Source organism: Oncorhynchus gorbuscha, linkage group LG25, assembly GCF_021184085.1.
Source record: "Oncorhynchus gorbuscha isolate QuinsamMale2020 ecotype Even-year linkage group LG25, OgorEven_v1.0, whole genome shotgun sequence".
In the NCBI taxonomy this organism is placed as follows: domain Eukaryota; kingdom Metazoa; phylum Chordata; class Actinopteri; order Salmoniformes; family Salmonidae; genus Oncorhynchus; species Oncorhynchus gorbuscha.
In genome coordinates this window covers 16885042-16911858 of record NC_060197.1, presented here as the reverse complement: position 1 = coordinate 16911858, position 26817 = coordinate 16885042, and the positions used below count along the sequence as shown (strand labels likewise).

Here is a 26817-nt window from a genome sequence, read left to right as displayed (position 1 = left end):
CCCCAGACCTGATGACAATCAAACAGGACCCGACCTGGACCCAAGGAAAATGTGAGAATTTCAGGTTTGGGTGGACCCATGAAGACCACTAGTCTGGACTACTGCGGCTCTAGTACGTCCAGAACTCTGCTGCCAGGGTCCTCTCACACACCAGACCCTCAGAACACATTACCCCCACTTTGCATCACTGGCTCCCAGTCAAATTCTGCATTACCTACAAGATCTTAGTCCTCACCTACAAGGCCCTACATAGCCTGGCCCCTCATACCTCTCCGACCTCCTCCATACACACACGCCTTCCCGCTGTCTCCGCTCCCCTGACTCAGGACTAATCACCATCCCTAAAACAATAATGGGGGACCGGGCATTCAGTACCGCTGCACCCAAATTCTGGAACTCTCTTCCCTCAAGCCACCCACAACTCTGACTCCATCACCACCTTCAAAAGCAGAAAAAAATTCCTCCTGTTCAGTCTGGCTTTCCCCTCAGTATTGCAAAAAAGGTATTAAGTGAACAATAGGTAAGTAAATAAACGAAAGCAACAGTAAAAAGACAGTGATAAAAACAGTAGCAAGGCTATAAAAGAAGTGAGGCTACATACAGACAACGGTTAGTCAGGCTGATTGAGGTCATATGTACATGTAGATATGGTTAAAGTGACTATGCATATATGATAAACAGAGCGTAAAAGAGGGGTTGGGGGGGCACACAATGCAAATAGTCCAGGTAGCCATTTGATTACCTGTTCAGGAGTCGTATGGCTTGGGGGTAAAAACTGGTTAGAAGCCTTTTTGTCCTAGACTTGGCACTCTGGTACCGCTTGCCATGCGGTAGTGGAGATAACAGTCTATGACTGGGGTGGCTGGGGTCTTTGACAATTTTTAGGGCCTTCCTCTTCCTGTAGAAGTCCTGGTCTACAGACCTTCCTGTAGAGGTACTGAATGGCAGGCAGCTTAACCCCAGTGATGTACTGGGCCGTACGCACTACACTCTGTAGGCAGTGTTGCAGCTGTAGAACCTTTTGAGGATCTCAGGACCCATGCCAAATCCTTTTAGTCTCCTGAGGGAGAATTGTCTTTGTCGTGCCCTCTTCACGACCGTCTTGGTGTGTTTGGACCATTCTCGTTTGTTGGTGATGTGGACACCAAGGAACTTGAAGCTCTCAACCTGCTCCACTACAACCCCGTCGATGAGAATGGGGGCGTGCTCGGTCCTCCTTTTCCTGTAGTCCACAATCATCTCCTTAGTCTTGGTTACGTTGAGGGATAGGTTGTTATTCTGGCACCACCAGAGTTTTAACCCTATCTTAAAATAAGTCGTTTTTATTTATATTATAATTTCAAATTAGCAGTCTCACTTAAACCCTCATATCCGCCGCCCCGTTTGACCTAGATACTTTAAACTTTGTATGTAGGTGTTTTCTTCATACTGAACAAATTTACCTCAAAGACCCATAAGGTCCATCAGGATATATTTTCCTCCATCTTGGATTTTTTTGAAAACCTTTGAACCATATAACACCAAATTCCAGTCCAAATAACACCAAATTCAGTATGTAGGCCCACTTAAGAGACTGGTTAAGAGATGGCTCTTGATAAAATCAGGAAATCAGACTTGTGTCCATTTAAATCCACTCCACAATGAGCTATCAACCTGAAACCTTTTAGGGTCAAAGACATTACCATGATGAACCATGTTACATTTGGCATTGATATCTTATAAAAAAGGAATCTAATAATTAACTGTGACTATGTGACACTTTAAATAACCAAACAAAATCTTCTCATGGACTAAAAGGCAGATTCACTCCAAATGTGGTCTTTCGACTCATCACAATAGTCCCTAAACAGTTTGAGAAAATAACATTGATGCATTTAAAGATGGCCACACTATACCAGCAGATATGCTAACATGCAAAATATTCTTGCTCCTGTGTGTCTTATGAACCATGGGACCAAATGGCACCAAATTTGGAACCTAAGCCCATGGTACATGATTTGAGAAAAGCTAAGGGATTGGTAAAAAGGTGGCAGTTGACAAATCACATATTTTATGTGTCCATTTAAACCCGTCAATTCACTTAATCTGAAACTTGTCATCGTTATCATGGACGTCCCAAAAATGAGATTACATTACATTTAAGTCATTTAGCAGACGCTCTTATCCAGAGCGACTGACCCACACCGAATTTGGTATTATTATCTAAAAAAGAAACAAGGAAACTAATCATTCTGTGCATATGTAACGCTAATGCTCAACATCTGCAATCATCTTTTCCTCATGAACCACATGTCGGATTCACCCCCGATTTTGTATTTAGACTCATTGGGTCAGTAATTAGTTGCTGCATTCAGTCGGTCAGGCTACAGCACTAGATGGCATATCACACCAGGAATAGAAGAACTAAACCAATGTCCATGGGGCAATGAAACATGGTATGTTAACCTCCATGTATACATCCCTTAGAAGCGATGCGAATATAAAGTCACTGCAACCTCAGATGGCTGCACCAGACCAATTGGTGGCACTAGTGGCGCCATAGGATGCTAGAGTAATAACTATTGATCAAGTGGGCTTGGTCTAATGCAAATTAATGTTAGATTTCAATTATGCGGACACACAAGGTGAAATATAATTATTAGTATATCTGTATAATCACATATTGTTGCCCAAGAATGTGGTATGAACATAATGAAAAGTGGATATTGCATTTTGGTCATTTAGAAACTGGAAGTCCTACCGGTTGCGCAGTCAAAGTATTACAGCTGAGAGTGTATTGATGCATTTTGTAACACTAATGTGGAGTGTACCAACAGACTTTAATAATTTACACAAACAAATACTTAACCTAAACGCTGAAAATATTTAGCTTACCTTAACATGAACCATTAGTCAAATTGACCCCAGAATTGGCAAATAAACTCAATACATTATTAATGATTAAGAATGATTACCTGCTGCACTCAAAATATAACCATCCTACAGCGCTAGACTAAACTTGCGTCATTCTTGTGGTATTCAGAGATAAACTTGGTAATGCCTTCACTGATTCAGAGAGGTTGGGTTAAATGCGGAAGAAACATTTCATTTGAAGGCATTCAGTTGTACAACTGACTGGTATCCCACCCTTTCCCTTCTTGCACATAAAGATTCTCATGTAGAAACAGAGTGCTTGCTTTATAACCGATCTGGTTTCCTCTGTCATGCTGTGAAACCTGTTCATTGCTGCTCACAGCTAATATTTGTTTTGTTTTTACTCTTTGCTGTACAGTGTCCTTGGGTTTTTTGTATGGTGCTTTAAAATCACATTATTATTGTTTCAAGTTTAGTAAAAAAATAATAATAATTTAAAAAAAAGTTTAAATCCTCAATAGACATTATCCTTACATATTACAGTTTTATTGAGAGGATATTACATGATTTATTACAATGAATACATACATGACTAATTAGGCTCCACAGACAATTTCAATTAAAAAAAGACATACGAGCTATGTGTCTGCATGAGTTTTAAGAATCCCCATCTCACACACATACCCGCTGTATACATGATTCGATCAAGAATATCTGAATACAATTGGTTGAAATTTCTTCAGTCTTTTGCCTGACTGTTTTTTGCTAATAACTGCATTAGATTATGGTGACAGTATTACAAAAGCAAACTGTGTTAAACACAGACACGCACACAGGCAATTCTCTTTCACAGACTCCGGCAAATGCAATCATACGATTTACACCATGCAGAGATGTAAAACTAAAACATAGACCATATAAGGCAAGTTCACATAATTTGGAAGCCACTGTTTCGGTGTATGTACGTTCTCTGGAGATCATTGGTGCGACTGGCTTTCTCTCAGCCTCACAGATGGGGAAAGGGCAGACTGAAACAAACAGAAGACAGTATTGTCATTTTAGAATGAGAAGTGGTGGTCATCTTCAACGTTCAATATATCATTTTGGACATTGTCGTCTTCAGGAGGCATCGATACAGATTAGGCTCCCGCACCAGACCATTTAACCAATTATGAGTGACGGAAACAGGGGGGAAAAAAACAAAAATGCCAAGGAAGTGAGGAACGATGAAAGTGGTGGCAGTAACATTATGCTGCCAGAGCACTGTCTTCCAGGCTTCACTTGCGGACCTCACTGCCACTGGTCTGCATGGAATCTGAGGACCCTCCGAAGGGGGCCATAGCGTTGGTCTCCATGGTCTGGTAGATGAAGAATATGAAGCCAGCTACAATGCAGAGGAGCAGCAGCTTCAGCCAGACAGGCAGGCCATGGGGTGGTGCTATGGCCTTTCCAGCAGGGGGTGCCACTGACGTTAACAGCCTGGTAGAGGGGGGCAGGGTGGGGACTCTGTGGACGGTGGCGGTGCGGCTCTCTGTGTAGGAAGAGTGAGAGGAGCGCAGGAGGGTCTCATCTGTCCACAGGTCACCAGACTTTAGGGGCCTGCCGGCTGCCCCTCGGATGGGCCGTCGACAGGTGGCGCTAGAATGACGAGAGAGGAAGAAAGTTGAGATTTATTGTGACATTCCACACATGAGTTGCCATCAGGCAAGTATAACGATCAAACGCTAAAATTAGTTACAGGACACTGCTTTACAGGAATGACAAAACTGGGTGGGAGTCTGCCAGATATAGCAAGGATGTATTAAAGAAGTTTATATATGCCAATAGAACAAGGCAGTCAAGACCACAGTCTTGTCATTCCTGTGAAGCAGTCTTACTTGATTCCTGTTGGAGTGTTGGTCTCGTAGGGGAACATCTCCTTCAGGATATCCTTCTCATCCACCCTGTTGGGTGTCTGCTCACCAGATGCTATCTTCTCCACCTGCAACACACATATTTTAGGACACATTACTTAGACGTTGAGGCCAATACGGAGCGATTATGGCGAGGATGAGACATTGTTCCATTTGCGTGTTACCAAGTCAATGCCAAAACCGCCACCTTCACATAAGGGCTAGAGGGGTATTATTTTTGGGATAGGCTAGAGGGTGTACTCCTAAAGACCACTAGATGGCCCTGTTACAGTCCTATGCCCCATGTGACCAAACCACCGGTAAACCAAAGGCTTGTGACAAACACCATTAACTTGTCTTGTGAATAATACCACCATGACAAACAAACCAGCACAGACCCTAGGTAATACATGCATACGGCATAGCAGTGAATTACTTTCGTACCCATGGCTCCTTAGAGATACTCGAGGAGACACTGTCCTGCCCCCTCACTGGGGTCACAGAGGAGAGGAAGGAGGTGTTTTTCTGCTGTTTCCACTTAGGTTCGAGGTCATTTTTACACTTAAGCTGATCCTGCTGGTCAAAGAGAGGTGAGCGCGTGTTAGTAAGAGCGAGGGACGGGGGGTATTGGGGTTCGTCTTCTTTCCCTCCCCTCACATCTTTCACACAGCTGTACACCACACACACACTACAGTAGCCCCATTCACAATCATCACCCATATGTTTACAACTATACCATGTCTGAGGAAAAACAGTGTGATCACTTTCACTCCTCAACAACAGAATTAAGTTCCAAATTCCAGGTCCCACCACAACAAACCATTGTGAGGAGACCAGAACTCTTGAGGACAACTATTGGACAATATACTTTAAACTGTATACCCGAGTAAAGCGATTGGACAGCATGTCAAACTTGGCAGAGAGAGATGATAGGGATTCCAGTTGTTCTTTCAGGGATGGAGATGAGGGGGTGTGTGAGGCGTAGCTTACAGGCCTGATGGTGAAGGAGGCCAAGGGGTCATTTCCAGACAAACGAGGTAGTGGGGAAGAGTTGGCTACTTGGAGCGGGCGGACTTCCTGTGGTACCCCCTTTAACAGGGATAGGGTAAGTAACACACTGGATCAGTATCCTATACTAGAAGAGTCGGGCCATAACTTATACAGGTGCATTTAAAATCCAGTGAGCAATATTACTGTAGTGTGTATCCTAAGAGGACAGTGTGATTAAGTTCATATACACACCAGAGGCCATTGTTTCAGGGGTCTTATGCGCTGTCCTACTGGAGCATGGATACTTGGTGCAGGATCCTGAGATGACCACAGATATGGATTAGAAATATCAGTTATAGAAGAGGTTGGTTGATATCCATACAGACCCAGGAGAGAGACTGATGGCAAGAGAGTGAGACCAAAACAAATAGCCAGTGTTCAGAGTATTGAGCAAATTGTGAACAGATCCAAAAAGCAGACAAAAACACTCAATACAGAGTGATGTCCCAAGTACTATAGCACGTGAGAGATGTCACAAACCTCTAAAAGAGCTGTATTGAGTAGGGTGTTTAGCTCACGACTGGGAGCTTTCGTAGTCAGAGTGAGAGGAAGACCACCATCCTCCTCACAGCACAGCTAGAATACAAGAGAATGGCTTTCGGATTAGATAAACACACAAGAAACAAACGAGAATTGATTTTCGAAGTGGATGAAAAGGTCTTTGGTCTTGGTGGCAGAAATATCTTCCAGGAAGTTCTTCTTACATCAGGTGTCAAACTTGTCCACTGCGTTGAAACAGTCGAGATGTTTGGCTTTGTGCTGCACTCGCCATTTACACATGGTATGTAAATTATTCCGAACCCATCCTGAAATCGATCAAATCATCCAACCATGCTCAGTGAATCAGGCTGGCATCAAGGTATGCCCATTGGAATGAAACATTGACATGTAGCTCTACCAGTTTAATAGTGAGACTAGAGACTAGCTAGAACTATAGAAGGGAGCAGTGAGCATACCTTCCATAGTTCCTTTACCACCAGTCCCCCCCCGGTTTCCGCTGTCTCTATTGCCACATCTCATTTGGCTTCCTCTAGGTTGTCCACCAATTCTGCCCAGAGTGGGCGAAAACACGGTTTGGTGATGAACTTTCACTTCCCTTATTTTATTAAATACATTTTACCAAGACAAATAAGATTATACATGTTCTGAATAATTCCGTGGGGTCTAATATTATATCCCAAAAGTTGGATTTCGTAACCTAATACATCCGATAAGCACCGAACTCTTGCCAGAGCGGTGCCGCTTTCTCGCAGGAACATTTGAGGATTTGACATGTTGTGGTGGTAGTCTGCAAGTCGCAAAAAGCTAAATTAGCATGAACAGGCTAAAAAAAATTAAATTCAAAACGCATTTCACAGATACATGCTTGTTTTTGTGAGAAATCTTCTGTCCCGTCTCAAAATCGATAAACATCTTACCTCTATATTGTTTTATGTCCTCCGGATTCGAGAAGATGCTACTTTCCAGGTTGCCGCCCCTTTTTGTCTGACCTCCATTGATTTAGTCACCCTAATTTGGGCCATTTTTACAAAGGTTAAAACGGCAATACCATTTGAACGGATTATGATAGAGAAATTAGGTTTGGACTATAGTATCTACACAATTAACATAAATGTACCTATTGGCAAAAATGTGTTTTTGATTGGACCCCCTACTTCCGCCGTCTGCCTGCCCACCAGGACACCTACAATAAATACCAGGTGTGGCAGGAAGGTCAAGAAGATAAAATAGCGGCTTCCTAAACCCCCCAGACAAACATTACCCTGCCCCCACCCACCCCCAATGGACATTTACAATTGTGACATCGGGCGCCCCTGTGGTCCCTATGGACATTACCAAACAGACTCTCCCCCTGCCCCCACCACCCATTTATCATTGCTACAGTTGAAAATGTGTATATATTATTATTATTGTTTCGATCCACATTTTTTATCATTCACTTCTTTTTGTTTGACATATCTTTTAAATGTATTTTGACCTGCAGTGTTACAGCCTCAATAAACTCAATCTAATGCCACACCTCACTTGAACCCATTCTATCTTGGGACCGACGTCCCGATCCTGAAGAAGCAGGCTCTCTCGAATATATGATTCTTGTGTCTCCATTGTTAAGTCGCACAGGTGAGAAGCACATCAAAACCAACAAAGTTAGGAAAGTATGCTCACACACAAATGTATACATTAAAATGGAACAAATCACTTCTAGTTTCCAGTGATTGACCAAAAGGCTATTTCTATCTCCCAGTGAGTGAATACGTGAAAGGGGCAAGGAAAGCACCCTCCTACAGGTCTACCAGGGAGTGAGGGAGTGGGGGCTCTCTAGACCTTTGTGCCCCTCAGGGACACCGTGGCTGGGGTTCTTGACTGGGGGCCCGCTGGGTTTGGCTTTGGGGAACTAGAGCGCAGCAGCATTCACATTCAGGGGGAAGGCTTGGCCAGGGACAGACTGACAGTAAGACACAGTAGAGAGACTTTAGAGTACTAGACTAAATAGCCAAAATGTCAGGTGGGTGGGTGAGTGAAAATATGCAAAATGGCACAGTCCCACATATCTTATTATGACTAAGAGACACCACAGGGACTACGTGACCATTAGCTATGTACACCCATTAAACAACTTCCAATATCAATCCGAGCCATGAACACAACAACCATTCATAGTGACAGTGAGTGACAAGTAACCACAGTGAACCTCACAGGTACCTGAGTCAGTCTGGGTGATGGAGACTCGGCCCTGGCTGTTAGGACAACCTGATGGATAGTCCTAGTGGACTGGGCATGGGCTAGGCCATGCAGTAAGGGCGTGGATTTAGAGCTTGGCTTCTCTGCCAATATAGGCTTAGGTTCCTTAAGGACTTCCTGGAACATGACAGATGGGGAGAGAGAGGCGAAAGGAAATTAGAGGGAAGACTGACTAATGAATCAGTGGAAAGTTTACTCAGGACATGACAAAAACCCATGTCTATTGATCACAAACCCACCAGAAGCAGAGGTGCCTTGGTCTTTGCCTCTCTTGGAGGGTGAAGAACTCCCTCACCAGCTGATAGCTCAGAGACATCCTGGAGCAAGATGAGGAGAATGAGGAAGCTGCATAATAATTGAGGTAATCATGCACCTAGGCTTAAGGCGAGACCTGCCACCTGTGTTAGTGTTCATTGTTCACCATATATGAGGAGGACAGTGGCACCAGGTGATGTGGTGAAAGGGAGGACACACCCACCCACACAAAAGTAGCTTCCCAAATAAATCCAAACATATAATATTTAATAGTGGATGTAGAGAACCCAGTGAATTAAGACACCCTATGCCTTTGTGAGACAGCTTAATGCTGCTTAACTAATTGTCTACAACATTTCATTTTTACTTATTTAGGCCTTTGTATGCTGCAATTCAGCTTTTAGCTGCAAATGCGTACAACTCCAAATAAACCTTAAATATATAACATGACTAACACTATCCACAAAAAAAGGTGCTTATCAAGCTAAACACTTCTCCATTGCACCACAAACCCAAGGAGATGGATAGGCTCAGTGTATATTACAGTATCATCGCTTGCAGGGACCATCTGGTCGACTCTATGAGATGATCTCCTCAATGGTCTCTTTATGTTCAACACAGGATGCTCTTCCTCAAGATCATCATCATCATCATCCTCCTCCTCCTCCTCAGCATAGATCTAAAACACACAAATGTCTCAGCACACCAGACCATCCACCTCTTCGAGAACACACCTTACAAAGCCAACTTCAGTGAGTAAAGTTGCTTTTAAAAGGGACAGTTTGAGATTTTGCCAATGAAGCCCATCGACTTCCCCAGAGTCAGATGAACTCTGGGATACCATTCTGATGTTGTCTATACTTCCAGTATGAAGGAAGTTAAGAGGTGTGAGACAACGCTAACTAGAGTTAGCCCATGACTGGAAACGCACAGGAACAGCTAACTTGAGGTAGTAGATCAATCTCAAACTATCCCTTTAATGTGGTTACAATATCCACATGAGCCCGGCAGCTTCAGTTGAATAGGTTACCATCTGGGACCTTCAGGATTTGAGACACCAGATGTCACCAACACCTCCCTAAGTATCAGGAAAAGAGGAGAAAAGTAAAGTGGCTTAAAAATATATTTTTTAAGAACCTAAAAGAAAAGGATTTGCAAAGAAAAGTAAAAAATAATAAGCAGGGGCTTTAAGTATGTTCTTGGGAGGAAAGAATGAAACAGGGACAGAGCGAGCGATAATAGTGGACTAGAGGCACCCAGTGGCAAAGGAAAAAAAACAAGCTAATCCAAGTCATGTGGCCAGTTCTGAAATCAAAGCCTGCTACACTAACTCCCAGCAGACATACACACTGAGAGGGTCCTTCAGAAAGACATTTGGTGCTTTGTTTTCCACACACACATGATTCACACCCCTATAGGCATCTCATAAAGGACATTCTTCCTCGCTCTCAAATTGTTTATTAGAGACCGGTTTAATTGACCCCAGCTGTGCCACTGCACATCCTATAGCCTCTAATGGGACTACTCATCATTGCTAAATGTGTAGCATTTGGGGCCAAATCACAACTTGAGATATGCATGCTATTTAACTCAGATTTGAACACTTCTGTACTGTGAGATTTGAAGGAATGCAAACCATGAGGTTGACCTAGGGTGAGGATATGCTTTTGTCCACTGATTAAATAAAGATGTTAAAATTTAAAAAGAGGGACTTACCCGGTTGTGCTGGCTGCTGCGGGTCCTGGTGGTGACTGGGGTCTTCCCTCTGCTTCTGACAGGTCTCTCCACCATGGGGACTGGGACAGGCTCTGGTTCTGTAGTCACCTCTAAACACAAAATGTCCAGCAATATCGTGCTCTGTCAGTCAGTCTATTGACCAACCAATCAATCCATGATTCGTATTATCCCAGAGGGCCAATCTGGTTTGAGAGTAGGTATCTCCGGAAAAAAATATCTAATGTGTAAACTGCCAAGATAAATCTGATTTGAATCTGTAATAAACTTGGTTGAATTTTTTATTTTACCTTTATTTAACTAGGGGGGGTGAGAGGGATTACTTAGGATAGGATAAGTAATCCCTCTCACCCCCCTTTAAGATTTAGATGCACTATTGTAAAGTGACTGTTCCACTGGATGTCATAAGGTGAATGCACCAATTTGTAAGTCGCTCCGGATAAGAGCGTCTGCTAAATGACTTAAATGTAAAAGAACAAATTCTTATTTTCAATGACGGCCTAGGAACAGTGGGTTAACTGCCTGTTCAGTGGCAGAACGACAGATTTGTACCTTGTCAGCTCAGGGATTCAATCATGCAACCTTTCGGTTATTAGTCCAACGCTCTAACCACTAGGCTACCCTGCCACCCTTAATAAAGAGGATGACTGACTGTTCCATTTCTTACCTTCTTCCTTGTCGCTGTAGCGGTCTGAGTCAGAGTTGCCGTTGCTGTCTACCTGAGTGATGACCACCGGTAAAGCCACGGTCTCAGGAGGACCCTGGTCCAACAGCTTCTGGAGCCTTCTCTCATACAGCTTACGGGTTGAGGCTGCCATGACAAGACATTCAAATAAATTCAATAGAACTTTATGAATCCCTCTTATCGGTGGAGGCTACCAAAAGTTCAGACATTATTCAAATGAATTCAACACAACTTTATTAATAAATGAAGATTGCAACAATAATGTCCATTGTTAAAATAAATTCAATAATGTCCATTATTAAAATAAATTTAATACTACTCTTAATTCCCAACTCTTACTGACTGACTCACCCACGATGGGTCCTATGTTGATTCCATACTTGAGCAACTCATCCTTCAGGCCCTCACTGGTCAGCTCAGTCACATCCAGGTCCTCTGGTCGAGGTTTGTCTGTTTTCCTCGTGGCTTTCTGTGAAAGAGGGATCACAGAGGTCAGATTGGTGCAAAGTGTTGAGATCTATAGTCACAGAATTAGCCTACCACCAATCACAGAAACATGACTTGAATGGGAATGCCCGTTCTAGTAATTATATTTCTGAGTTATTTTAAATACACTTCAATTCGTGCTGCAATCCCTTTTCTGCTACTGAACATTACAGGGTTTAACATTTGAAATCCACACATCAGACAGACAGACAGACAGACAGACAGACAGACAGACAGACAGACAGACAGACAGACAGACAGACAGACAGACAGACAGACAGACAGACAGACAGACAGACAGACAGACAGACAGACAGACAGACAGACAGACAGACAGAGACAGACAGAGACAGACAGAGACAGACAGACAGACACAGCTCCCTGGGCTGCTTTAATAAGCAACACCACAGATGTTAAACCTCGTAAAAAAGGTTTCTAATCACACACTAATTATCAGCAGAGCTAGTTTTATGCAGAGCTAGTTTTATGCCATTTCCTGACCTAAACCACCGCGAGATTGATAAACACCACTCGTAAATAAACAAGTACCCGTTCAGATTAATCAAAAAGATGTTTGCCTAATGCAAGTCATGGATCATATACACAATGTTCAAAACATTAAGGACACCTGCTCTTTCCATGACAGAAAGATTGGGTGAACGATATGATCCCTTATTGATGTCACTTCAAAATCAGTATAGATGAATGGGAGGAGAAAGGTTAATGAAGGACAGACTAAAGATTTGAGTGCCTTTTAACAGGGTATGGTGGTAGGTGCCATGCGCACTGGTTTTTGTCAAGAACTGCAACACTGCTGGGTTTTTCAAGCTCAACAGTTTGTGTCAAGAAATGGTCCACCACCCAAAGGACATCCAGACAACTGTGGGAAAACATTGGAGGCAACATGGGCCAGCATCCCTGTGGAATGTTTGACACCTTGTCGGGTCCATGCCAACAAATTGAGGATGTTCAGAAAAACAACTCAATATTGGGACGGTGTTCTTAAAATGTTTTGTACACTCAGTGTACATTACACATACAATTGCCTCTATCAATGTAGTGTGTCCGCCTTGTCCTGAGGATGAAGGGATTTCCTCGTATAAACATTCAGACGTAACCTACACAATAATACTCTACACATTGCGTTGTTCATGATACACACTGCCTGAACGACTCAATCATCAAAAGGCGGTAAACAAACAACCAGAGATCAAACAGAGCGGTATACTACAAAGCATTTTATTACTTATCGTTAATGCCATCTTTGGTGTGCTTATCAATGCACAACCACCCTTTTCCTTCCATCTATGGAATAGCTTGTTGCGTTGTGGGCATAGACATATAATCCATAGAAGGGTTTTGACGTAAACTCATGGGTACACTAGCAATGGATGCTAGTCTTGACTTGAATGAGAACTGCCATCTATATATGTCAATGGTTAATTGCGGCTGTCAGTTTGCCTTTCGCAAATGTCAAAATACAATTGCGAGAAAATATACAGTTTGGAAAGCAAATACTGTCATTACTGAATGTGTAATGTGAGACATTTTTCTTCAAAGATGTTTTTTTGACACTTAACATAAATATTAAACGCAACATGTAAAGTGCTTGTACCTCAAGACTTTTTTTTAAATTATAAATTTATACGCAAAAAAAAACTTATTCGCTCAAATTGTGTGCACAAATTTGTCTACATCCTTGTTACTGAGCATCGCCTTTGCCAAGATTCGAAGCTGATTAAACAGCATGATCATTACACAGGTGCACGTTGTGCTGGGGACAATAAACGGCCACTTTAAAATGTGCAGTTGTGTCACACAACACAATGCCACAGATGTCTCAAGTTTTGAAGGAGCTTGCAATTGGCATGCTGACTGCAGGAATGTCCACCAGAGCTGTTGCCAGAGAATTGAATGTTCATTTCTCTACCATAAGCTGCCTCCAATGTCGTTTTAGAGAATTTGGCATTACGTCCAACAGGCATCACAACCGCAGCCCAGGTTTAACCACGATAGCTCAGGACCGCCACATCCGGTTTCCTCCCATGCAGGATCGTCTAAGGGGTGGGTCTGGTGCTGAGGAGTAATGCTCTCAGTAATAAAGTCCTTTTGTTAAGGAAAACTAATTCTGATTGTCTGGGCCTGGCTGCCAAGTGGGTGGGCCTATGCCCCTCCAAGGCTGCACCCCTTCCCAGTCATGTGAAATCCATAGATTAGGGCCTAATGATTTTATTTCAATTGACTGACGTCGTTATATGAACTGTAACTCAGCGAAACCGTTGAAATTGTTGCATGAGGCCATTTATATTTCTTTTCAGTATAATTAATAAAATATTGAATTTGTCCTCAAATGAAGGGGATGTTGAGACAAACTTTGCTAGAGGAAGGGTATCCGATTTCATTGGTCTTCAACTCGTGGCGCAGACATTGCTTTCAGGATAAATGGAGTCAGCCTGCCCTGGAGGAGGTTAGTTCTGAAGGAGTTGTTGCTGTAGAAATGTACCTGGCTAAAAAGGTGAGCCACTTTCGTGGTACCAGTTTACCAAGGTTAACTCCTCAAACCTGATTCGTAGTTCGAAGCTCAGCTTCAACCCCCTGCAACCAGGTTGCAGAGAATTGTTGTCGAAAGGGGGGCCTTTAGAGAATCTCTCCCCTCTGCTGACAAGTATTTTTCTAGAAAGGACAAACATTCTAGCCATTCTGTTTAGTCCCAGAAACTGATGGGTTGGACCAGACACAGAACACACGCGGGTAAAGCAGCGGTTTCAAAATTCGCCATTAGCTTTGATACTCTGATTGGTTAGAGATGATCCGATCACTGATTACGTCGTTTTGTACAACACACCTAATTTTGATGTCACCACAAACGACTTCAATGACGGCAGTGTCAGACTGAAGTACACAGCAAATGAGCAGTGGAAGAATTCAGTTGGAATAGTCAGGCAAGGTATAGCTGCCAACCGGCAGTCGCCTAGTATTTGTTTGAAGTGGCTGATGATTGTAGTTCATAGAAAGGGGGTATTTTCCACCTTGGCCTAGGGTGCACAACCATATCGGACTGCCCAGCCCCAGGACATCTCTTCCACAGAGCTAAACAACCATATCACTTTCTGTGCATGCATTACTGATTCATATTCCTTAACAGCTGGAATAAAAGCCATGCGTCGATTTGAACTAATATTTCATATACACTACCGGTCAAAAGTTCTAGAACACCTACTCATTCAAGGGTTTCAATTTATTTGTACTATTTTCTACAGTGTGAACACAAAACCTATGAAATAACACATAAGGAATCATGAAATAACCCAAAATGTTATTTGAGATTTTCCAAATAGCCACCATTTGCCTTGACAGCGTAGCACACGCTTGGCATTCTCTCAACCAGCTTCACCTGGAATGTTTTTCCAACAGTGTTGAAGGAGTTCCCACATATGCGGCGTACTTGTTGGCTGCTTTCCCTTCAAGCTGTGGTCTGCCTCATCCCAAACCATCTCAATTGGGTTGAGGTCGGGGGATTGTGGAGGCAAGGTCATCTGATGCAGCACTCCATCACTCTCCTTCTTGGTAAAATAGCCCTTACACAGCCTGGATGTGTGTCAGGCCATTGTCCTGTTGAAAAACAAATGATAGTCCCACTAAGCCCAAACCAGATGGGATGGCATATCGCTGCAGAAAGCTGGGGTAGCCATGCTGGCTAAGTGTGCCTTGAATTGGAAATAAATCACAGACAGTGTCACCAGCAAAGCACCCTTACACCATAACACTTCCTCCACCATGCTTTATGGTGGGAAATTAACATTCAGAGATCATCCGTTCACCCACACCAGGTCTCGAAGACACAGCGGATGAAACCAAAAATCTCCAATTTGGACTCCAGACCAAAGGACAAATTTCCATCGGTCTAATGTCCATTGCTTGTGTTTCTTGACCCAAGCAAGTCTATTCTTCTTATTGGTGTCTTTTAGTAGTGGTTTCTTTGCAGCAATTTGATCAGGAAGGATTGATTCACGCAGTATCCTCTGAACAGTTGATGTTGAGATGCGTGTTACTTGAACACTGAAGCATTTATCTGGGCTGCACATACTGAGGCTGGGAAGTCTAATGAACTTATCCTCTGCAGCAGAGGTAACTCTGGGTCTTCCATTCCTGTGGCAGTCCTCATGAGTGCCAGTTATCATAGCGCTTGGTTTTTGTGACTGCACTTTTTGTGAAAGTCCTTGAAATGTTCCTTATTGACTGACTATGTTTTAAAGTAATGGACTATCATTTCACGCTGTTTATTTGAGCTGTTCTTACCATAATATGGACTTGGTCTTTTACCAAACAGGGCCATCTTCTGTACCTTGGTTACAACGCAACTTGATTGTCTCAAACACATTAAGAAATTCCACAAATTAACTTTTAAGAAGGCACACCTGTGAATTGAAATGCATTCCAGGTGACTACCTCATGAAGCTGGTTGAGAGAATGTCAAGCGTGTGCAAAGTCGTTATTTGCTTTACACTTTATTGGTTACTACATGGCAGATTCCATGTGTTATTTCATAGTTTTGATATCTTCACTATTATTCTACGATGTAGAAAAAAGTATTTTAGGTGTTCTAAAACTTTTGACCAGTACTGTATATCATTGAGTTAATAAAGCCGCATACAAACATGGTCTATTTTTTTTCTTCTTGAATAAGGCAGCTCCAAAATGCAGGTGTTTCAGCCTAGCTCCATGCTTTATGTGGTGGTGGGGCAAGCCAGCAGAAAATTTGGAGCGTTGCAGGGTAAACCCCTTGGGTGCTGTCATAGAGTTATATTAGAAGTGCCCATCCAAGAAGACTCAAGGTCATTAGCCACAGATAGACTGACACGACATCAAATCACCTTCTCTACAGTAGCTTTGATTGGACTGATTTTACTTTCAGTCAGTTGTCATCAAGTTTACAACCTACTGGCAAATCCTTGTCATATGAAGAGAAATTGTAGATCAAACATATGGGTTCTCATCAGCCATTGTACATAAAGATTACCAAACAAGTTGGAAATCGCAAATTCAACCATGCGTAATTTGGAAGGAGTCAGTAGCTAACTGCAAGCGTTGCAAAGAAACCACTAACGTTAGCCTGCTATTCAATGGAGTGGCTGTGTAGTCTATTTTCACCTACTGTTCTAACTTGGTGGTTCACAAACAGCCTAAAACCCGTTTTAGAGAAATGTAATCATAGAATATTGTAAGAGCTTTCATTGTCTGTTTATATGCCCCATTTATTTATCTTACGGTTCTGACGTGTACAGGGAGTACACTAAGAATGGCCCATGTTCTGAATTCTGTTGCTGTACATTTCAAAAGTGCTGAACAAAGTTAAATTGACCATGTCCATTGTCACTTGCTCATTGTCTTAAATCGAAATTACGGATTGCCTCTTATCTACTTGTCATCCCATTATGTCATAGTTTGTACATCTCAATTGTATGTAGAAACCAGATTTGTTTGAACAAATCTGCCATATCAGCTATGTTTATGTGTAGTGGCTTTACAGGCATGCATCCCATGTTTTGTTTACCCCACCAAGATTACAACTCTAGAATTGGCCAGCCAATAGCAAATCAAATTCCTTACACATTAAACTGAGCATGGCAGAGGTGGTAAGAGTTGGGAATACTCTGGCTGACTGACTTATAATGATGCAAGCAAAAAAGTGACAGGAATCAGAAAGTTCAATAACTCTATTTCTATGGGTTTTGCCACTTTCCATTGGAACTCTGCCATAGAACATTTGATGGGGTGGGAGTAGGGTTGCAAAGGGTTGGAAACCTTTCAGTAGATTTCCTGATTTTTTAAGACATTTTAAAATTCATCAAAAAAAGTTTATAAGTATTAACAGAGATCCTTTTGTGAGATACACAAGGCAACTCTAGGTCTTGTGGCATATTTTGGTTAAACGATTCACAATTAAATGGAATTGCAACCCTCTGCATACACAGTGCATTCTTCAATCACATGTGCAGCTGATTCGTAAGATCTTGCACACAAATTAGATGCTATTGAGCCCACACTACTACACTGAGCCAAGGACTACATGCTTTCTATTTTGTTTACAATACTGGGTGTGGTGAATATTTTATATGGCATACATGTTTTTAACTAGTAAATAGTAGCCTACAGCAAAGTGTGTTCAAATAATTTCTAATTTGTTAATTTCTGCTAGTTAGTTTTTGCTACCATGTGGGTTTTAGCTTGCATGAGCCTGCTAACTGAGGAGTGTTAATTCACCTGTTTCCATACATGTTTCACTGTAAAGTCCGTGGACAATAAGAGCAACTCCTCCCAGCTGCATACTGCACTGAGGCTAGGATACACTGTCACCACCGATAAATCCACAATAATTGAGAACTTCAATAAGCATTTTTCTATGGCTGGCCATGCTTCCCACCTGGCCAACCCGACCCTGGTCAACAGCCCTGCACCCCCCACAGCAACTTGCTCAAGCCTCCCCCATTTCTCCTTCACCCAAATAGCTGATGTGCTGAAAGAGCTGCAAAATCTGGACCCCTACAAATCAGCAGGGCTAGACAATCTGGACCCTCTCATTCTAAATTATCAGACAAAATTGTTGCAACCCCTATTAGCCTGTTCAACATCTCTTTCGTATCGTCTGAGATCCCAAAGATTTGAAAGCTGCCGCGGTCATCCCCCTCTTCAAAGGGGGAGACGCTCTAGACCCAAACTGCTACATCTATCCTACCCTGCCTTTCTAAAGTCTTTGAAAGCCAATTTACCAAACAGATCACAGACCATTTCGAATCCCACCGTACCTTCTCCGCTATGCAATCTGGTTTCCGAGCTGGTCATGGGTGCACCTCAGCCACGCTCAAGGTCCTAAACGATATCATAACCGCCATTGATAAGAGACAATACTGTGCGCATCTGTATTCATCGACCTGGCCAAGGCTTTCGACTCTTGTCAATCACCACATTCTTATTAGAAGACTCAACAGCCTTGGTTTCTCAAATGACTGCCGTGGCTGGTTCACCAGCCTGTTGTCCGGACCTCTGGCAGTCTCTATGGGGGTGCCACAGGGTTCAATTCTCGGGCCAACTCTTTTCTCTGTATACACCTATGATATCGCGCTTGCTGCTGGTGATTCTCTGATCCACCTCTACGCAGACGACACCATTCTGTATACTTCTGGCACTTCTTTGGACACTGTGTTAACAAACCTCCAAACAAGCTTCAATGCCATACAACACTGCTTCCGTGGCCTCCAACTGCTCTTAAATGGAAGTAAAACTAAATGCATACTATTCAACAGATCGCTGCCTGCACCTGCCTGCACACCCAGCATCACTACTGTGGACGGTTCTGACTTAGGTATTTGTAGTTGTCCACATATTCTAGGTGTCTGATTAGACTGTAAACTCTCCTTCCAGACTCACATTAAGCATCTCCAATCCAAAATTAAATCTAGAATCGGCTTCCTATTTCGCAACAAAGCATCCTTCGCTCATGCTGCCAAGCATACCCTCGCAAAACTGACTATCCTACAGATCCTTGACTTCGGCAATGCCATTTACAAAATAGCTTCCAACACGCTACTCAGCATATTGGATGTAGTCTATCACAGTGCCATCCGTTGTCCCCAAAGCCCCATATACTACCCACCACTGCGACCTGTACTCTCTCGTTGGCTGGCCATCGCTTCATATTCGTCGCCATAACCCACTGGCTCCAGGTCATCTATAAGTCTTTGCTAGGTAAAGCTCCGCCTTATCTCAGCTCACTGGTCACCATAGCAGCACCCACCCGTAGCACGCGCTCCAGCAGGTATTTTTCACTGGTCACCCCCAAAGTCAATTCCTCATTTGGCCGCCTTTCCTTCCAGCTCTCTGCTGGAACGAATTGCAAAAATCACTGAAGCTGGAGATCCATATCTCCCTCACTAACTTTAAGCACCGGCTGTCTGAGCAGCTCACAGATCACTGCACCTGTAAATAGCCCATCCAACTACCTCATCCCCATACTGTTATTTATTGTTTTGCTTCTTTGCACCCCAGAGTCTCTACTTGCACATTCATCTTCTGCACATATATCACTCCAGTGTTTAATTGCTAAATTGTAATTATTTCACCACTATGGCCCATTTATTGCCTTACCTCATTTGCACACACTGTATATATACTTGTTTTCTCTATTGTGCCATTGACTGTATGATTGTTTATTCCATGTGTAACTCTGTTGTTGTTTGTGTCGCTCTGCTTTGCTTTATCTTGGCCAGGTCGCAGTTGTAAATGAGCACTTGTTCTCAACTAGCCTACCTGGTTAAATAACAGTGAACAAAATATATTTATATTTTTTACATTTATCTTACAAAGGAGGTGTTTAATCTAACTGCTTAATTTATCTGTACATTAAATTGTATCTTTACAGGAAAATGCCACAGGCACTATCTGATGTGTGGAGACATTTCACTGCAGCTAAATTAGAAGAAGAAGCTGTGTACATTTGCAAATACTGTGCCAAATCACATGAAGAATGCACCAAAGATGCAGAATCATCTGGACAAGTGCATAAAGTTCCCTCAGCATCAGTCTGTACATTGCAGATGAGCTGAAGGCAATGACCTTGGACCACAGAAGGTGATCGACAAAGCTGTGAACATGATGGCTGCTTGGTCTAAAGTGGGGGAGTCCTACCCTCACATCACACCCATTGGCTGTGCTGCTCATGCATTGAATTTGTTCCTAAAGGACATCATGGCACTGAAAACAATGGATACACTCTACAAGAGAGCCAAGGAAATGGTTAGGTATGTGAAGCGTCAGAGTTATAGCAGCAATCTACCTCACCAAGCAAAGTGAGAAGAATAAGAGCACCACATTGAAGCTGCCCAGCAACACCCGTTGGGGTGGTGTTGTCATCATGTTTGACAGTCTCCTGGAGAGGAAGGAGTCTCTCCAAGAAATGGCCATATCACTGTCTGCCAATATGGACAGCCCCATCAAGAGGATCCTTCTGGATTATGTATTTTGGGAGAGTGTGGTAAGCAGCCTGAAACCTATAGCAGTAGCCATTGCACAGATTGAGGGAGACAATACCATCCTGTCTGCTGTTCAGACTCTGCTTGCAGAAATCTGTACTGCCCTACACACTTCACTGTTGCGCCATGCAGAGGAAACTGCCGTTTTGAAAGGCATCAAAAAGTGTGAAGACTTCTGCCTGAAGCCCGTACATGCCGCAGCATCCACGTTGGACCCCAAGTATGAGATCAACAAGGTCTATGGTGTTATCACTACCATGGGCAAGGTTCTTGGCAGTCTGGCGAAGTACACTTCCAAGCAAGGGCTTTGGGATGGAGATGCAATATGGCAGTTGTGCCAACATATCTCATCACCAACCTGGTGGAAGGGATTTGTGGATCTGAGGCTCTTTCCTCCAAACCCCACCAACATCAGCCGCCTCCGAGCGCAACTGGTCCTTGTTTGGGAACACACACACCAAAGCACACAACAGGCTGACCAATACAAGGGTTGAAAAATTGGTGGCCACCTGGGCAAATTTGCTGCTTTTTGAGCCTGACAACAAGCCATCCTCAACAACGTTGGAAAGTGACAGTGAAGATGAGGCCCCAGAGTCTGATGTTCAAGAGGTGGACATTGAGGAGGTCCAGGGAGAAGACATGGAAGCCTGAGAGGAAGACAACCAAAGCCTTAGTCTAGAAACTAACATTTTACAGATGTTTAAAATATTTCTGGGAGATGCAATGGATCATTCAATATTCCCTTTCTGTTGTTGTTCAGTGAAATCATCCCATGAGAAGAGTCAACTCATTAATTAAAGTTCAATTCAATTCCCACATTCTTTTTTTGGAAGAATTTAATCATTTTAATTATGTCTACTTATGTTGAGGGAAAAGGTGTCTCCATATGATATGGTAAATATGGGCGGCAGCGTAGCCTAGTGGTAAGAGCGTTGGAATAGTAACCGGAAGGTTGTGAGTTCAAATCCCCGAGCTGACAAGGTACAAATCTGTCGTTCTGCCCCTGAACAGGCAGTTAACCCACTGTTCCCAGGCCGTCATTGAAAATAAGAATATGTTCTTAACTGACTTGCCTGGTTAAATAAAGGTAAAAAATTAAAATATGCAATGCAACAAAAACAACATTTAAATGGTATTCATATTAATTTGCATATATTAAGTTTCCACCTCTGAATATTCCACAAAATGTGCAAACCTTGGTGGGAGTAGTAAAGAGAGAGAGGGAAAGAATCCCAGACAGACACACGGGGGGATTTAGCAGCTATCAGTCTCCCACTAGCTTATACTAGATTCCTTACTGTAGGCCTCAGTAAAGTTGGAGCTGGATCTCAGCCCAGCTGAGCACATTATATAATCACAGAATTCCAAGGAAGAAATAACGGGAAAAATAAAATTCCCGACATCCAGTTTATTCCCTCACTTATCTTCCGCTCTCTGACCACACATTTTAAAAGTGATATCAAGGCATTGAGGTCATGGCTAGCCCCAAGGCCCAGACAATCCCTGTGCTTTAAGTTTTGCACTAGGCAACTTGCAGAAGGTTTGTACACTAGAGGTTTAAATTACATGGAATGAAGATTGCATCAATGCATTGCAGAACAATATGGTTTAACATAGTCCAGTCCCATGATCGCCTAGATTTCCATAATGCTCTCAGTCTGACTAAGTTGTTTCTATTCAGACAGAAATCATGGCTTGGCGAAGTAATATTGAAACTGACTATGTTATGTGGCTTCAGGGGTAAACTATAACAAACTGCTTGGTTGTGAATCATGATGTGCACATGGCTAACCACCGTTATGGATGGTTTTCATATCTGTGGTCCTAATGATGACTGCTGCATGTGAAACAATTCACTCCAAATGACAATAAACCATTCAACCTTAGTTGAACTAAACCTTTGGGGAGGGGGGGGAAACAGTTTTTCTTCACTTTTATCCCAAAAGGTTTATTTTGATAGCTATTATGAGTGAAAATGTGTTTAAAGTTCTGAGTGTGCCAGTGGATGACTGCCTCAACTGCTTTATGGTAAGCTGTAAATCACAGACAGACATGCATGGGAGTCAGGTGACTATATGTAAACACCAGGAAGAGCACTGCTACGATAGCATTTAAATCTAATGAAAAAGTACTAGCCTACACACACAGTTAACCAAACATATGTTCAGTGATAAGGGAATACGTGCAGACTTCCACAGAAAGTATTTCCTCAATAGAGAAACACAATAGGAAAAGAGCCCTATCCCCACACCAGGAACCTCAATTTCCTTCTATTCCATTACCTATTCTATAATGCCATTTCCATCACACTCAGAACTCCTTGAAGTTCCTTTCCTCTTCTCTGCATACCTAGACTTTTCCCCTAACATAAACAAAACTTCTCCGGTCCAGCTCCATCCCTTCTGTGGAGTCCACCACATGTGACACTAGCTGCTTTTAGCAATGCGTGTGTATTGGCATACACCATTGTTGCTTCCTAGCTTATTGGGTTGCACAAAAACAGTCAGAGGGAAGTTCAATTTAATTTCAACTTACTGTGCCATGGGGCAGGACGGTTGGTCATTATGACAGGGAGAATAAGACATTCCTAACATAATGTATTATTAAACAGACTTTGAAAACGTGGGTCTGTTGTCTTTAGTCTCAAATTCCACTCTTCATAATGAACAACCGTCCTGCCCACCAGGACAGTAAGTCCTTGAACAGTATTGGATTGAACTTCTAGCTTTCCGTGGATTGTGCCCTATAAGCTCAATACACAGCCCTGGTGCTGAACTCCTCCCTATGCAACTGGGTCCTGGACTTTCTGATGGGCCGCCCCCAAGTGGTGAAGGTTGGTTAACATTACCTCCTCGACACCGATCCTCAATACAGGGGCCCCACAAGGGTGCATCCTCAGTCCCCTCCTGTATTATCTGTATACCCATGACTGCATGGCCTCACACAGTTCCAACTCCATCAAGACATGTCAGTAGTAGGCCTGATCACCAACAACACAGCGTACAGGGAGGAGGTAGGCACTCTGATGGCGTGGTGCCAGGTAAACAACCTCTCCCTAAATGTTAGCAAAACAAAGGAGCCGATTGTGGACTTCAGCAGGAACCAGGCTGGACAAGGACCCATCCTCATCAACAGGGCCGCGTGGAGACATGTAATAACTTCAAATTCTTCTGCATACACAACTCCGAGAAGATTAAATGGTATAACCGCATGGTCACTCCACCCCCTCAACATTATTTACTCTGACTCCACCCCAATGGACATTTATTTACTCATTCATTACTGCCAGTTACATCTATCGTGCTATTTCTATTACAATTTTAATTATTTTACTTCACTAGTCCTGCATGTTGGAGCTCAAAGCCTAAGATTTTCACTGTACATGTGACTATTAAACAATCTGAATCATATAGTTTGTGTTTTTGTGGGCAGAAGACAAGTGATTTATATTCTCACTGTCCACACCTCTTAACAAATGTCAATGGTTCCCTCCCTAAAACTGAGCAAATACAGGTTAGGTGAGCGTAACCTCACCTCAATGTACAAAGACTAGTGTGAACTGCAGAAGTTGTGTGTCAGCAAGCAGTTCTTTTCATTCAGTCATTCACAACCGATGCACTGCAACAAGGTGTACGCACCGGAATACATTTTTCTTTAAAGCACGCATACAATGCATTCCAATTTTGTAGGCCTACTATACAGTACACTAACCCTAAGAACAGCTGTTTTTCACAAATGCTTCACAAATATAATTTCATTAAAGCCGTCCCACAACTTTCCCAAATAAGAAAGGGGGGGGGGGGCTTGGTGGATTAGGAAAAACACCCAGACTGTTACACATGAAGGTGACAGCTGTTACCTTGATACTTGACAACACACTGTAGAGTTGAGTTTTTAAGAACTGCCAATCTAGTCCTACATTACATTGAAAGGTACAATGTCTTCAGAAAGTGTTCACAGCCCTTGCCTTTTCCCACATTGTTGTGTTAGAGCCGGAATTTAAAACTGATTAAATTGAGATGTGTCACTGGTCTCCGCACAATACCCATACTGTCAAAGTGACGTTGTTTAGACATTTTTACAAATAAAATTTAAAAAATGAAAAGCTGAAATGTCTTGAGTCATTAAGTATTTAACCCCTTTATTATGGCAATACTTCAGGAGTTCAGGAGTAAAAGCACTTAATAAGTACATGGACTGTGCAATAAGTGTTTGCACCCCACACATGCAATTATCTGTAAGCTTCCTCAGACGAGTAGTCAATTTCAAACACAGATTCAACCAAAAAGACCAAGGAAGTTATTCAATGCTTCACAAAAAAGGCACCTATTGATAGATGGGTATAAATAAAAGCAGACATTCGAGCATGAATTTATTAATTCAAATGTGGATGGTGTATCAATACACACAGTCACTACAACGATACAGGCATCTTTCCTAACTCAGTTGCCAGAGGAAGGAAACCACTTAGGGATTTCACCTTGAGGCTAAAGATGACATTAAGTAGCCGAAATACAGTTTTTACTTGAAAATCTATGGCAAGACTTGAAAATGCTGTCTAGCACTGATCAACATCCAACTTGAAAGAGCTTGAAGAATTTCAAAAATAATGTGCAAATTTTGTACCATCCAGGTGTGCAAAGCTCTTGCCATGTGAGTAGTTATGTAAATTTGATTTCTGTATTTACTTTAATACATTTGTAAAACTGTTTTCCCTGTCATTATGGGGTATTGTGTAGATGGGTGTGAGAGAAATCAATTTAATATATTTTGAATTTAGGCTCAACAACAAACGTTATCAAGGGGTATGAATACTTTCTGAAGGAACTCTATGTTCTACTATCTAAATTTCGAGTTATTATCTCGAACCTTGATTGACATATCTCAAATTCGGTTTAGTATGGACATTTTAAGTAGTTCGGATATTTACACACAAAACACGAGTGGCGAGAACGGGTTTCCATAAGGGTGCATTCAGCAGTGGCAGATATTTTAAGCGGGAAACTTTAAACTGATTTGTAATACAATACAGCTAAAATGTGTTCGTTTTATATTTAAACGAGATGGAACACAACACGCTGTAATTGAAAATAACGATATTTAAAATGTTATGCGTGTAAAACAATTAAATAAAATGTAATTACCTACAATACCAAAACACATCTGTTTTTTTAAAGGGGATTTTAAAACACCCTTTCAAAAACAGTAACATCTTTTCTACATTTACAATGGAAACATTGTTACAATTACTATATTCGCGCGCGGGAAAGAAATCTTACAACAACTCACCCTGCCGGAGCGACTTTTGTTTGACACTACCGGGACAAGCAACTCCTCGTCGCTGGAGAAGGCGTCTGTAGATAGGATCTTGTTGTTCTGCACGGTCAAGTTTTTCAGATACAGACGCACATAAACTTCCTTTCGCTGGTCTCCGGTTGGGAGAGCAACATTGTTGGCCAAAAGCTCGCTCTTGAGTTTATCTTTGGTGAGAACAGACGGGTCCTCCAGATATTCCGGCATGTTGCTCGCTATGACAAGCAACTCCGCCTCGGTAACAACAAAATGAAGTTTTTAGCTGGCTATGTTAGCTAACTAGCGCCTCTTGTTGGATTAAATCTGCAAAATTACCCGTGTACACAAACTTGATACTTCCAGTTACAATCTTAGCACATTAGCTTACTCGTGTTGGTTCCTCTTTTGTAGAACTCTCATTGACAGTAGAATTAAGAAGTGGACGCGCTAAACAAGACAAACCTCACCATTTGAAGTGCTTAGGCTATTATACCAATATCTGCTAGGACAGCGGCCCTCTGCCAACATTGAAGGAACAAACGCGGTGAGAATGGACCCACTGCCCTGTGAAAGCGGACACTATTGGACAAGAGCAGTAACATCGGGCTTTGCCATTGGTAGAGAGTACGTGCCCAGTTTAGGCGTTCATGAGCTACCGAAATACATATATATTTATATTTTCCCTCTATTTACATTTTAAACGTATGTGAGTCAAACCATTTGACAATGCACTGCAAAGCACTACCCTTTAATTGATATTAATTGATATATGAACTTGTCTTGCTGCCACAAAGCTTTT

The 26817-nt window shown here is 42.4% G+C and overlaps 1 protein-coding gene across 11 annotated transcripts; it reads right to left on the bottom strand.

The window, feature by feature from the left end:
* Positions 1-3371: 3371 nt before the first annotated feature.
* On the bottom strand, positions 3372-26662 carry LOC124013735 (lamina-associated polypeptide 2, isoforms beta/gamma-like). 11 transcript variants are annotated; one of them, XM_046328185.1, is made up of 14 exons: positions 26016-26662; positions 11563-11680; positions 11194-11337; positions 10509-10618; positions 9337-9471; positions 8777-8854; positions 8499-8654; positions 6276-6371; positions 5988-6053; positions 5628-5834; positions 5190-5321; positions 4731-4834; positions 4143-4491; positions 3372-3881 (listed from the first exon to the last, which is right to left on the bottom strand). In XM_046328185.1, exons 1-14 carry the CDS (start codon positions 26244-26246, stop codon positions 3831-3833), a joined length of 1977 nt encoding a protein of 658 aa, XP_046184141.1. In that variant the 5' UTR covers positions 26247-26662; the 3' UTR covers positions 3372-3830. The 11 variants fall into 11 exon arrangements, with proteins under 11 accessions (XP_046184141.1, XP_046184142.1, XP_046184143.1 ...); XM_046328186.1 differs by having other exon boundaries at positions 5190-5318; positions 26016-26661; XM_046328187.1 differs by having other exon boundaries at positions 5736-5834; positions 26016-26657.
* Between the last annotated feature and the right edge of the window lie 155 nt (positions 26663-26817).